At 38.0% G+C, this 12412-nt stretch overlaps 1 protein-coding gene across 3 annotated transcripts in view; it reads left to right on the top strand.

The window, feature by feature from the left end:
• Nucleotides 1-781: 781 nt before the first annotated feature.
• RAB3GAP1 (RAB3 GTPase activating protein catalytic subunit 1) overlaps nucleotides 782-12412 on the top strand; it is a 115068-nt gene continuing 103437 nt past the window's right edge. For all 3 annotated transcript variants that reach the window (XM_077747846.1, XM_077747845.1, XM_077747847.1), the window contains exons 1-3: nucleotides 782-836; nucleotides 937-992; nucleotides 6761-6836. In XM_077747846.1, the coding sequence (XP_077603972.1) occupies nucleotides 819-836; nucleotides 937-992; nucleotides 6761-6836 (150 nt within the window). In that variant the 5' untranslated portion in view covers nucleotides 782-818. The remainder of the gene's footprint in view (nucleotides 837-936; nucleotides 993-6760; nucleotides 6837-12412) is intronic.

Raw genomic sequence — 12412 nt, 5'->3', positions numbered from 1 at the left:
ACACCTAGCTCTGTGCCTTGCAATCAGTAAACAGACTGCATGAAAACAAATTCAATTCAATGTGATTTAGTGTTTTTTTTAATTTTTAAATGTTTATTTTTGAGAGAAATCGAGAGAGCAAGAGACAAAGAGTGAGTAGGGGAGGGGCAGAGAGAGAGAGAGGGAGATACAGAATCTGAAGCAGGCTCCAGGCTCTGAGTTGTCAGCACAGAGCCCAATATGGGGCTCAAACTCGAGAACTACAAGATCATGACCTGAGCTGAAGTTGGATGCTTAACTGACTGAGCCACCCAGGCGCCCCTAGGTTTTTTAATACAATTTTATCCACAGGAATCTAGGACCTTGTCTTACCTCTTTGCTTGTGTTCTCTTCCTGAATTCATTACCCTAGAGGAAAATTTCCAACTTAAAGCTTTTTTGTTTGTTCTAAATCAAACGATTTCAGCCTTTAAAGACTTCCGGACAAAAGAGCCTAAGTGTCCATCAACAGATGAATGGATCAAGAAGATGTGGTTTATCTATACCATGGAATACTACATGGCAATGAGAAACAATGAAATCTGGCCATGTGTAGCAACATGGATGGACCTTGAGGGTGTTATGCTGAGCGAAATAAGTCAGGCAGAGAAGGACAAATATCATATGTTTGCACGTATAGGAGGATNGGACAGGACTCACTACCAGAGGGCGGTGCTGCGCCAATGCCCTGCTCAGGCCCCGCCCCACTCCGTCCCCTGCTCCCCGCCCTCCTCTTCCCCTTACCACAGAGCCCCGGCTTTCTTCCCGGCATGCCTAGCGCCCTTCCCGGCGCTCCTCAAGATGGCGGCCGACAGTGAGGTGAGGTGATTGCTCTCTTTCCATCCCTGTCTGTAAGTTCGCTTTTCCGTGTCAGCGCCCCGGGGCTCAATCTGTTTTTCTTTCCTTCCCTCTCCCGTAGCCCGAGTCTGAGGTTTTTGAGATCACAGACTTCACCACTGCCTCGGAATGGGAAAGGTGAGTGAGTCGTATCATTGATTATCAGTGCCTTGGGCCCTGGAGTCTCCCTGCCTATCCCCAACATAGATCACATGTGATACTACTTCTGAGGTCAAAGACCCGCGAGCCCCCCAGCTCTGCGGTCTCTAGGCAGCTGTAAGCCTCTTCGCGTCTGACAGGCCCGGGCCCGCCCCCATCAGCCAAACACCTGAGATGCGGCTTTCAGAAAAAGTTTTGTTTACCCTGGGAGCGCTTTCCTCAGACTTTGGTTGTTGCCCAGACGCAGTAACAATGCCCGTGGCGACCACGTCCGTTCGTGTTTTCATTTCCGTTTAACACATTTTGTGATCATAAGCAGTACACTTCGCAGCTGCTTTTTTCCTCCTGTGTGTATCGCATACCCTTTCCTGGAGGAGGCCTTCATAGTGATGGTGGTGGTTCATCTGCCACTCTCCACCATCTCCATCTGGTCTTTTCGAATAATCTTTTAAGACAGGCTGCAGAAGGCTTTGGAACTCTTTGATTCATGTTGTTGCATTTCAGTGGGTGATGTGCCCAGGCTTCCTTTGTGTTGCCGACCTCACTGAACAGCTGAGAGCAATTGTTGGAACATTGAAATTTAGGTGAAAGCCCGCTTTGTGGAGAAGTGATAGCTTACCTTGAGAAATTTTCTGGTCTGTGTCACAGAGACCCTTCTGAGTGTCAGGTCAATATTTAGTTTGTTGCAACATTTTATAATCTTTCTGGTTGGAGAGGAAATTTGTACATGTTATGACATTCAGATGACGTAGTAAAATATAAAAGATCCCTGCTGGAATTATAGTTTGACTAGTGGTGCCCTCCAAAACAGAAAAGTCAGTAAGACATAACCATACTGGCAAGGCTGTATTGAGCAGGTATTCTGTGTCCAGGATTTTTAATATTAATGTAAAAGAACAAAACAAAACCTTTGATCCATGTGGTAGTTTTTAAAATTTTTTTAATGTTTATTTTATTTTTGAGGCTGGGGAGGGGCACAGAGAGAGGGAGACACAGAATCCCAAGCAGGTTCAGAGCTGTCAGCACAAAGCCGGACTGAGGCTCGAACTCATGAACCATGAGATCATGACCTGAGCTGAAGTCAGTTGCTTAACCGACTAAACCACCCAGGTGCACCCCGGGATTCTTTTTTTTAGGTTTATTTATTTTTAGAGAGAGAAAGAGAGAGAGAATCTGAAGCAAGCTCCAGCCTTGAGGTGTCAGCACAGACCCCCACACCGGGCTGGACTCCACAGACCGTGAGATCATGACCTGAGCCGGAGTCAGACGCTTAACTGACTGAGCCATCCAGGCACCCTGATCCATGTGTTAAAACAGTAAATGGTTAAATTGTAAGCCAACTGATATTAACTATAAAAATAGTAGTTTAAAGAAAGATGATATAATGGAGATATTTTCATAGAAAAGATAGGAAATGAGCTTAGCCTTGAAAGTGGGAAGTGGTTGGTTCAGCATGAGAAGATACTAGCATGGGCAGAGACAGGTGAAAAAGAACCTTTGGGACTTAATGAAGAGGTCTTCACTGGAGTGAAGGATATCCATTCAAGGGAAGAAAATAAGATTACTGAAATAGGTCATGGGACAGTCTCCAAAGATAAGTAAAGGAATCTCTGGACTTGGTACTTTCAGAATCATGGTTTCTGATCATGCGTGGGGTGGGCCTAAAAGTTTGCATTTCTAGCAGGTTCCCAGGTGATGCTGATGTTGCTGGTCAGGAGACCACACTTTGAAGGAACCATTTAAAATGAAGGCTAGTGACTTACTTTGATCAGTAGTTAGGTTGGTGATTTAGAGACAGAAAAAGAAGGGAGAGGATTGGTGGAAGGACTGTAAGATATTTCAAAGATTTTTAGATAGATACACTTGATGAAATGTTAGAGTAGAAAGAAACATGCAGCTGTAGTTTCTTGCCTGAAAGAATGAAGAAAGTGGCAAAGTGGAAAGAGTGCAGTTTTAGATCTGTTGAATTTGAAATAACTTGATGTCTTGAAGGTAGTTAGAAAAATATAATCTGAATCTTGGAGGGTAGGGTTGAAGAAGCAACAAGAGTATCAAATGAAGCATTTCCTTACCTAAATATTTAAAATATCCTAAAGTGTAGTATTAACTCCATTATCTCCTTATATGGAAATAATTGTTAACACGGTTATGAGAACTACTACCAAGTAGGAAATTTGGTTTTTGACTTTTATACTCTTGTTTCTAGAGCTAAAGTAGTGTTTTACAACTCATGGGAAAATGTTAAGACTTTGGAGTCTTTTAAACCTTGAGTTTAATGTGTGAATGAAAGTTCTTGTTAGTATGTTAGGAGCCATATAGGCACTTTGTTCAGAGGACTGAATACAACCCCCTAACTTTTAGGGATGTCTGGGTCGCTCAGTTGGTTGAGCGTCAGACTTCAGCTCAGGTCATGATCTCACGGTTGGTGAGTTTGAGCCCCGGATTGGTGAGTTTGAGCCCCGCATCGGGCTCTCTGCTGACGACTTAGAGCCTGGAGTTGGCTTCCGATTCTGTCTCTCTCCTTTCTCTTTGCCCCTCCCCCACTCATGCTGTCTCTCTCTCGCTCTCTCTCTCTCTCTCAAAGATAAGTAAACATTAAAAAAAAAAGAACCCTCTAACTTTTTAATCATTTGTCCTTTGCAGAAATATTATTGAGTGCCCATGTGTCAAATACAGTGCAGAACATAGGGCTGTGATCAATAAAAACAGACAATTCCTGCTCTTAACTTACAGTCTAATGGAAGAGACAGACATGAGTCAAATTATAATACACATAAATCTGTAATTACAATTGAAATAAGAACTGAGAAGGGAAAGAAACCTGGTTTTATGAGAGCATATAAAAAGGAACCTAACAGAATGAGCAGACAGAGGAAATGACTCTTCAACTGAGGTCTTGAGAGCTTTCAGGGATAAAGTTACTCAGTTTTTTAGTCAAATCTCCATACTTCAGTAGAGTCCAATTTTTTTCTTTTAGCTAGTAACTGATAGAATTCATAAAATAAATACTTTAATGTGTTCCTTTTACTGCGAAAGCAATATTATTTTAAATGATTTTTATAATACTTCACAGTAGAATAAAAAAGAAAAACCTAAGAAACCTGTAATTTTACCAACCAGGAGATAGCTACTGTTATTATTTTGAGAAAATTTCTTCTAATCTATGAATGGGTTGTAAATATTCTGTATCAAAACATACTTATTTCTGTACCTTCAGTTTTTTCGTTTAATATATGAGATGAGCATTTTCTTATTTCTTCATATAGTCTTCAAACATGATTTATTATGGATGCATACTGTTCCATTCAGTGGATACACCATTAATTTACAACTTCCTGTGCACTTGGACAATTAGATAGTTTCCAGTTTTTTACCTTTATATATGCAGTGTACATTTCACTTGCAAATTTTTGCTCACATGTGGATACATTTATAATTTTTATTTCCTTTCTTTGTAAACCTGTTAACTTATTTCTAGAGCATTCATTTTCAAAACTGATAATTAACCTTTTGACTGAACCGACCAGTAGTGAATTAGTATATTAATACTGCCTTTAAATTTAAAGAGGATTTAATTACAAGGTTTATTTAAATCATAAAAACTCTGATTTATCATTACTATCATTACTGTCTTACAACAAATGTAAATATTAACTGATACTGTCACTGAGGGAGAAAACCTGATGGCTTTGAATATATTTTGACTAGAATTAACGGTAGTACTCTAGTAATATGATGTAGGTGTTTTAGGGGAGCAATTTTGCTATTAGATTACATCATACTTACATAAGAAGTTAGCTTTTTAGAGTAATAAAGGCCTTCTGAGAATGTCTTTTAACAATACTACTGAGATTTGACAGTTTTTAATTTCCTGATTGATCATGTTATTAGTCAAAATTCATTCTGTTTTTAATAGGTGTGCTTCATCAGTAGATTTAAAGATTAGATAGTGATTACTATTAAAATCTGTCAGTTATTCCTTAAAGCTGACAAATCTACTTGTAGTTTCTTGCTATCTGTCCCTTAAAACATGTTTTGTTTATTTTTTGTTTTTTTTTAGTTTTATTTTTTTTTAAGTTTTTTATTGAGAGAGAGAGAGAGAGAAAACGCAAGTGGGGCAGCGGCTGAGAGAGAGAATCCCAAGCAGGCTCAGCACTGTCAGTGCAGAGAATGATGCTGGACTGGATCCCATGAACAGTGAAATCATGACATGATCCAAAATCAAGAGCCAGACACTTAACAGACTGAGCCATCCTGGTGCCCCAAAACATGTTTTATTTTAATGAGCAAATTTCCTGAATGTTTTCTTTTTGAGGGAAGAGGGAGGCAAATCATTTCCTAAATATCCTCAAAGGAAAAGTTAAATAGATTAGTTATTTTGAGGGTAGGGAAAAGATTATTAGTTTCATAATTATCTTTAATAGTATCCTTTTAGTCTGTTAGTTTTTACTTTTTTTTTTTGATGTATGTTTATTTTGAGAGAGAGAGCGCGAGCGAGTGCGAATGCATGCTCGAGCATGCACCTGAGAGGGGGAGGGGCAGAGAGAGGGAGAAAGAGAAGCCTAAGCAGGCTGTGGTGATGTTAATTCAGAGCCCAACGTGGGGCTCTATCTCCTGAATTGTGAGATTGTGACCTGAGCAGAAATTGAGAGTTGGTCACTTAACCAACTGAGCCACCCAGGCACTTCTGTCAGTTTTTATTTCTGCTCCAAATTTATTATATACATTCTAATACAGAGATTTATTAATTCTTTTTTTAAAATTTAAAATTTATTTAGAGAGAAAGAGCATGAAAGGAGAGAGGGAGAGAGAGAATCCCAAGCAAACTTCATGCCTAGTATGGAGCTGGACATGGGGTTCAGTCCCACAACGCTGGGATCATGACCTGAGCCAAAATCAGGAGGTGGATGCTCAATTTTCTGAGCCACCCAGCTGCCCTGAGATTTATCAAGTCTTAATTTAACTTTTATAAAAGCAGATTGCCTTTGTTTGATAAGCAGTAGACTTTAAAAGAGTCAAAATTCGGAATGCCTGGCTGGCTTGGTCAGTAGAGCTTGCAATTCTTGATCTTGGGATTGTGAGTAAATAAAATTTATTTAAAAAAATCAGAATTTAAGAATTCTTGTGTTATACAGCATTATTTCCACATTTATTTTACATCTGTGAGACTAATAATACTAAACTTATTGAGCCTCGTCTGATAAAAATGTTGAAATATAAAAAATATTTTTGGAGGGTGCTTTGGTGGCTCAGTTGGTTGTGTCTGACTTTTGATTTTGGCTCAGGTCATGATCTCATGGTTCATGAGATTGAACTCCATGTTGGGCTCTGAACTGTGTGTGGAGCCTACCTAATGTTCTCTTTCTCCCTTTCTGCCTCTTTCCTATGTGTGCACTCTTTTTCTCTCTCTCAGAATAAATTAAAACAAAATACTTTTGGGGCGCCTGGGTGGCTCAGTCGGTTAAATGTCTGACTTCGGCTCAGGTCATGATCTCACGGTTCGTGGGTTTGAGCCCCGCTATGGGCTCTGTGCTGACAGCTAGCTCAGAGCCTAGAGCCTGTTTCAGATTCTGTGTCTCCCTCTCTCTCTGACCCTCCCTCCGTTGCTCACTCTCTCTCTCTCAGAAACAAATTAAAAAAAAAAACCATTAAAAAATTAAAATACTTTTTTAAGGAAATTGTATAACAATAGTTAGAAAAAAAAAGTGCTGTTACATGTTTAGAAAGTTTTTTTTCCTCCTTCCTAGGTTTATTTCCAAAGTTGAAGAAGTCTTAAATGACTGGAAACTGATTGGAAACTCTCTGGGAAAGCCACTTGAAAAGGTCAGATATATTTGCTGGTGTCTCTAAATGAGTATTTACTTTGAAACTTTTAGTTTAAGCCCTTTACTGAATTTGGTACATTTGAATTAAAATTTTTTTTTTTAAAGTTATTTATGATCTATAAACATAAAGCAGCATCTGGAAGAGCTTGGATTTGAATCTGTGACAAAAAAACAATGTAAGACATTTGTGAACTCTTTTTAAATAAAATTTTATATGTATAATGTCATTCTTCGTGAGTGATTTCTGTTTCTTCATGTTTACTTCTCTCTTGCTTTCTCCCTTAGGGTCTTAGAAAATCTTTTTAAAAGTTTTTTTTTCTTTTTTTCTTTTTTTTAGCTAGTCAAAGAAACACTGCAATTACCAACTTTTTGGGTAGAGTATTTTGCTTAACTAATGAGGACAAATCTTGGTCTTAACTGATTTGCTGTTGTTAGCAGCTTTTTCACTCAATTTTTGTATTTTACAGTACCATTAAGAGTGTTTGTTCTCCCCCCTCTTTTTTAACCCTGTGGATATTTTGAGGATATTTAAGAATCAAAAAGCTATTCAGAATTGAGGTAGAACTTTAAGATATTAAGATAATCTAAGAAAAACCATGTCCCAAATATTTACTAAAGAATGCATTCTGAGAACAAATCTAGATTTTCTTTTTTTCACTAACAGACACAAACAATTTGATTTTAGGCTTATGTAGATGCTTTGTTTTGTTAGATAAACTAAAAAAACGTTTTTTAAAATATTTATTTATTTTTGAGAGAGAGAGAGAATGAGTGAGTGGGGGAGGTACAGAGAGAGAGGGAGACACAGAATTCAAAGCAGGCTTCAGGTTCTGAGCTATTGGGACAAAGCTCAACACGGGGCTCAAACTCACAAACTGTGAGATCATGACTTGAGCTGAAGTCAGATGCTTAACTGGCTGAGCCACCCAGGTGCCCCTAGATAAATTTTTTTGAAGTAAAATTGATCATTTTTATTATAAGTCTATTATTAACTGCAATTTGTCTGTAAGAAACTCTCAATTCTCAATATTCATGAGGGTTTTAAGCCTTATGGTGATGTTAACAGAATTTGAGACTATCAAAGCGTCAGGATTTTCTTCTTTATTCATATAAATAAGAGCAGAAAAAGTAACACTGCATATATAGAAATCACACATCATTAAAAAAATTATACACCATTTAAAGATCTGAAATATAAAATGATACATTAAAATATTTTTAGGGTTACACTGAATAAAGGGAAAATGTGAAGTTTTCAAACACATATCCACTTGAAACAAATACATAACAGCAACTGATAAAGATAACAAAATTAAGGGCAAAACAAGGTGGCTATAACTGGAATGGGCAGTGATTTGTACCACCAAAAAGAGAGCTAAACTGAGTATTTGTGAGCTCGGATGTTATATTCTTTAATTCTTTGATCTGCACATATTTAGAGTATCTCCTCTGTGTCACATTTAAAGAAATAGTGAACAAGGCAAGATCTGTGTTGCCATTGAACATATATTCTGATGAGGGAGAGGAGTAATAAGTAAAGAAATAAGATTAAAATTTTAGATACTAAATTCAGTTTTGGGATATGAACTGGGTAATATATTCAAAGTGGATAGCATACTCCCAGGCATGTAGTGGGGGCTAAAGGAATGTTAACTCTCCAATCCTCTTCTCCCTATAGACAGTAAATGAGATAGGGAAGACATGAATATATTGCAAGGTGAGCTATTAACTATGATGAATAAGATAAAGAAAATGTCAAGGACAGGGTTCAGTATATAAAAGAAAGTTTAAACTGCTTGAAGAGATTTTAATTCACATGTAGGATAGTGATTACCTAATCTCTTCCTCCACTGATGGGGAATTAAGAGACTGTTTTTTTATAAATCTTGAATTATGAGGGGCCCCTGGGTGGCTCAGTTGGTTAAGTGTACTTTGGCCCAGGTCATGATCTCACCCTTCGTGGGTTCGAGCCCTGCGTCAGGCTCTGTGCTGACAGCTAACTCAGAGCCTGGAGCCTGCTTCAGATTCTGTGTCTCCCTCTGTCTCTGACCCTCCCCTGCTCATGCTGTCTCTCTCTCAGAAATGAAAAAAAATTAAAAAAATTAAATCTTGAATTATGAAAAATTTCAAACACTTGTAAAGTAGACAAAATAGTATGATTAACCCCCATGTGCCCATCACTCAGTTTCAACAATGTTCTGCCATTTTCTTCTTTCAGTAGTATCTCTCTCAACTCCCATTCCACACTAGATTTTTTTAACTTGTTTTAAAAATAAAACTGACAGATTGCACAAAACTTTACTTTTGACAAATATTTGTATCAGTGTAACAACACTCCTTTCTCAAGATACTGAATGTTACTGTCACCCAAGAGAGGTCCATAGCGACCTTTTTCAGTTAATCCCCATGCTCCTTACTTATGTCCCCCAGGCATCTGCTCTTCTCTTTCTTTTAAATTGTCGATTACTTTTGCCTTCATCTTGAATTTTGTATATATGGCATCGTATATATTTATGCATGACTTCTATACATAGTATTTTTGACATTATTCTAGAATATTGCATGAATCACCATTTTTTTTTATTGCAGAGTGATACTCTGTTGTATGAATATAGTACAGTTTGCTTGTTGACAGACATACTGGCTATTATGAATAAAGCAGAACATTCTTATATGAGGCCTTTGGAGGTGTATGTTTTTATTTCTGTTGAGTAAATACCTAGGAGTGAAATGACTGGTCATAGTATAGGTATATGCTTGACTTCTAAGAAACTGCTGAAGCTTTTTGTACCATTTTATCCCCCTACCAGCAATACATACATCAGAGTTTGGGTGACTGCATTCTCACTAGTTGCTTATTTTCACTCTTGAGTTTGTAGTTTGGGGAATTAATTTGTATTTCTCACTCTGGTTTTCATTTATATTTCTTTAGTGAATATTAGTATTGACCACCTTTCATGTGCTTATTAGTCATTTGTTTGCCTTTGTGAAGTATCTGTTCAAATTTTTGTCTATGTTTTAATGCTTATTTTTTAAAAAATTTTTAAGAGAGATACACATAGATTTTGAGTGGGGGAGGGGCAGAGAGAGCCAGAGACACATAATCCAAAGCAGGCTTCAGGCTCTGAGCTGTCAGCACAGAGCCTGATGTGCAGTTAAAACTCATGAATCGTGAGATTCATTCATATGTTGTGAGTTTTCATTGAGTTGTAGGAGTCTTTTAGTTCTTTTAAGCAGTATTCTGCTACTTAAGTCTTTTCTCAGATAGTTTTGCTAGGTCGTGAAGCTACTTTTTTAAATGTTTCCTTCTATAGGCTTTATCATTTTAGCCTTTTAGGTCTATGATCCATTTTGAACTAATATTTGTATATGAAGTGAGGAATCATAGTTCAGTGTTTACATATGGATATCCTGTTCTAGAACTCTGTGTTGAAAACACTTTTCAACATTAAATTGCTTTGTCACCTTTGTTAGCGATGTAGGGAGTCATCTTCTGGGATCTGTATTCTGTTTCATTAATCTGTTTGACTGTTCTGATGTCAGTACCACATTGTCATGAATACTGTAGATTAAAGTTTCCCAACCTTGGCATTATCAAAATTTTGGGCTAGATTGTTATAGGGCTGACTCATGTAGTACAGGATATTTAATAGTATCCCTGGCTTCTAACTATTAGATGTCCAGCACTCTCCCAAGGATGGCAACTAAAAATGCATCTAGACATTGCTACATGTTCCCATGAGAGGTTACATTGCCCTCAGTTGAGAACTACTGAATAGCTTTATAGTAAGTTTCTGTAAAAAGAATTATGATTATGCTGGAATTGGTTGAATTTGTGTTCAATTCCTAGACTACTCTGGGGAGAAGTGACATTCTGACATTCTTATTTTTTTTGAGAGAGAGAGAGAGAGACAGTGTGAGCAGGGGAGGGTCAGAGAGAGAAGGAGCCACAGAATCAGAAGCAGGCTCCAGGCTCTGAGCTGTCAGCACAGAGCCCGATGCGGGGCTCGAACCCATGAACCGTGAGATTATGACCTGAGCTGAAGTTGGACGCTTAACCAACTGAGCCACCCAGGCGCTCCCCATTTTGACATTCTTGAACATGACACATCTTTCCATTTGTTTAAGTCTTTAGTTTTTCTCAACATGTTTTAAAGTCTTTGGTGAAGGTCTTATGTATGGTTTTAAAAAATTTTAATGTTTATTTTTGAGAGACAGAGAGGGAGGGGCAGAGATAGGGGATCCCAAGCAGGTTCTCTGCTGTCAGCACAGAGCCTGAGGCAGGGCTTGATTCCATGAACCATGAGATCATGACTTGAGTGGAAATCAAGAGTTGGACGCTCAAAGGACTTAGCCACCCAGGCGCCTGCATATCTTTTCTAAAATATGTTATTAAATATTTTGTTATATGTAGTTGTAAATGGAATTGTTTTTTAGTTTCATTTTTCATTTGTTGTTAGGACATAGACATACAAAAGATTTTATATGTTGACCTAAAATTTTTATTTGAGTATAGCCAACGCATATTAGGTTAGTTTTAGGTGTACAACATAGTGATTTGACAAGTTTGTACACTATGATGCTCACAAGTGTAGCTGTCATTTGATACCATACAACACTCTTACGGTGTCATCAACAATATTCCTTATGCTGTGCCTTTTATTCCTATCACTTGATTCATTCCATAAGTGGAAGCTGGTGTCTCCCACTCCTCTTCACCCATTTTGGCCAGCCCTCAGCCCACCTCCTGTCTGGCAACCATTCTGTTTGTTCTCTGTATTTTTAGGTTGTATGTTGACTTCGTACCTTGAGAACTGGCTAAAGATTCATAATCTTATTGTTAATTCATCTGCATTTGCTACACTCATAATCACCTTGCCTGCAATTAGGAATATTTTTCTTTACTTTTCAGGTTTTGTACCTTTTAGTTTTTATTGCTGTTGCACTAACCAGGACTTTTTTTTTTTTTTAACTTTATTTACTAAAATAGCCACTGATCTCTGTCACTTATGCAGTTAGGCACAGTGTCATTAGGGCGGTCTTTTTTTTTTTTTTTTTTAAGTAAACTTTGTGCCCGATTTGGGCCTTGAATTCATGACCCTAAGATCAAGAGTCCCGTGTTTCTACTGACTGAGCCATCCAGGTGCCCCTAATGAGGTCTTTTGGTAACATGTTGAATAGAGCTGTTGAGAGTGGACATTCTTGCCTTCTTATTGTAGGGAGGGAGATGTTCAGTGGTTCAACATTAAGAATATCATAGGTTCTTCATAGGTGTCCTTTATAAGTTCGAGGAAATTCTTTTTTTTTTTCTTAAATAGTTTATTGTCACTTTGATTTCCATATAACACCCAATGCTCATCCCAACAAATGCCCTCCCCCATGCCCATTACCCCCATCCCCTCTCCCTCACCCGCATCAGCCCTCAGTTCTCAGCATTCAAGAGTCTCTCATGGTTTGCCTCTCTCCCTCTCCCCAACTATTTTTCCCCTTCTCCCTCATGGTCCTCTGTTAGCTTCCTCCTAATCCACCTATATGTGCTAACATATGGTTTCTGTCCTTCTCTGCCTGACTTAT

This window comes from Crocuta crocuta, unplaced genomic scaffold, assembly GCF_008692635.1.
Source record: "Crocuta crocuta isolate KB4526 unplaced genomic scaffold, BGI_CrCroc_1.0 scaffold427, whole genome shotgun sequence".
Taxonomy (NCBI): Eukaryota; Metazoa; Chordata; class Mammalia; order Carnivora; family Hyaenidae; genus Crocuta; species Crocuta crocuta.
This window is presented reverse-complemented; position numbering and strand designations above follow the sequence as displayed.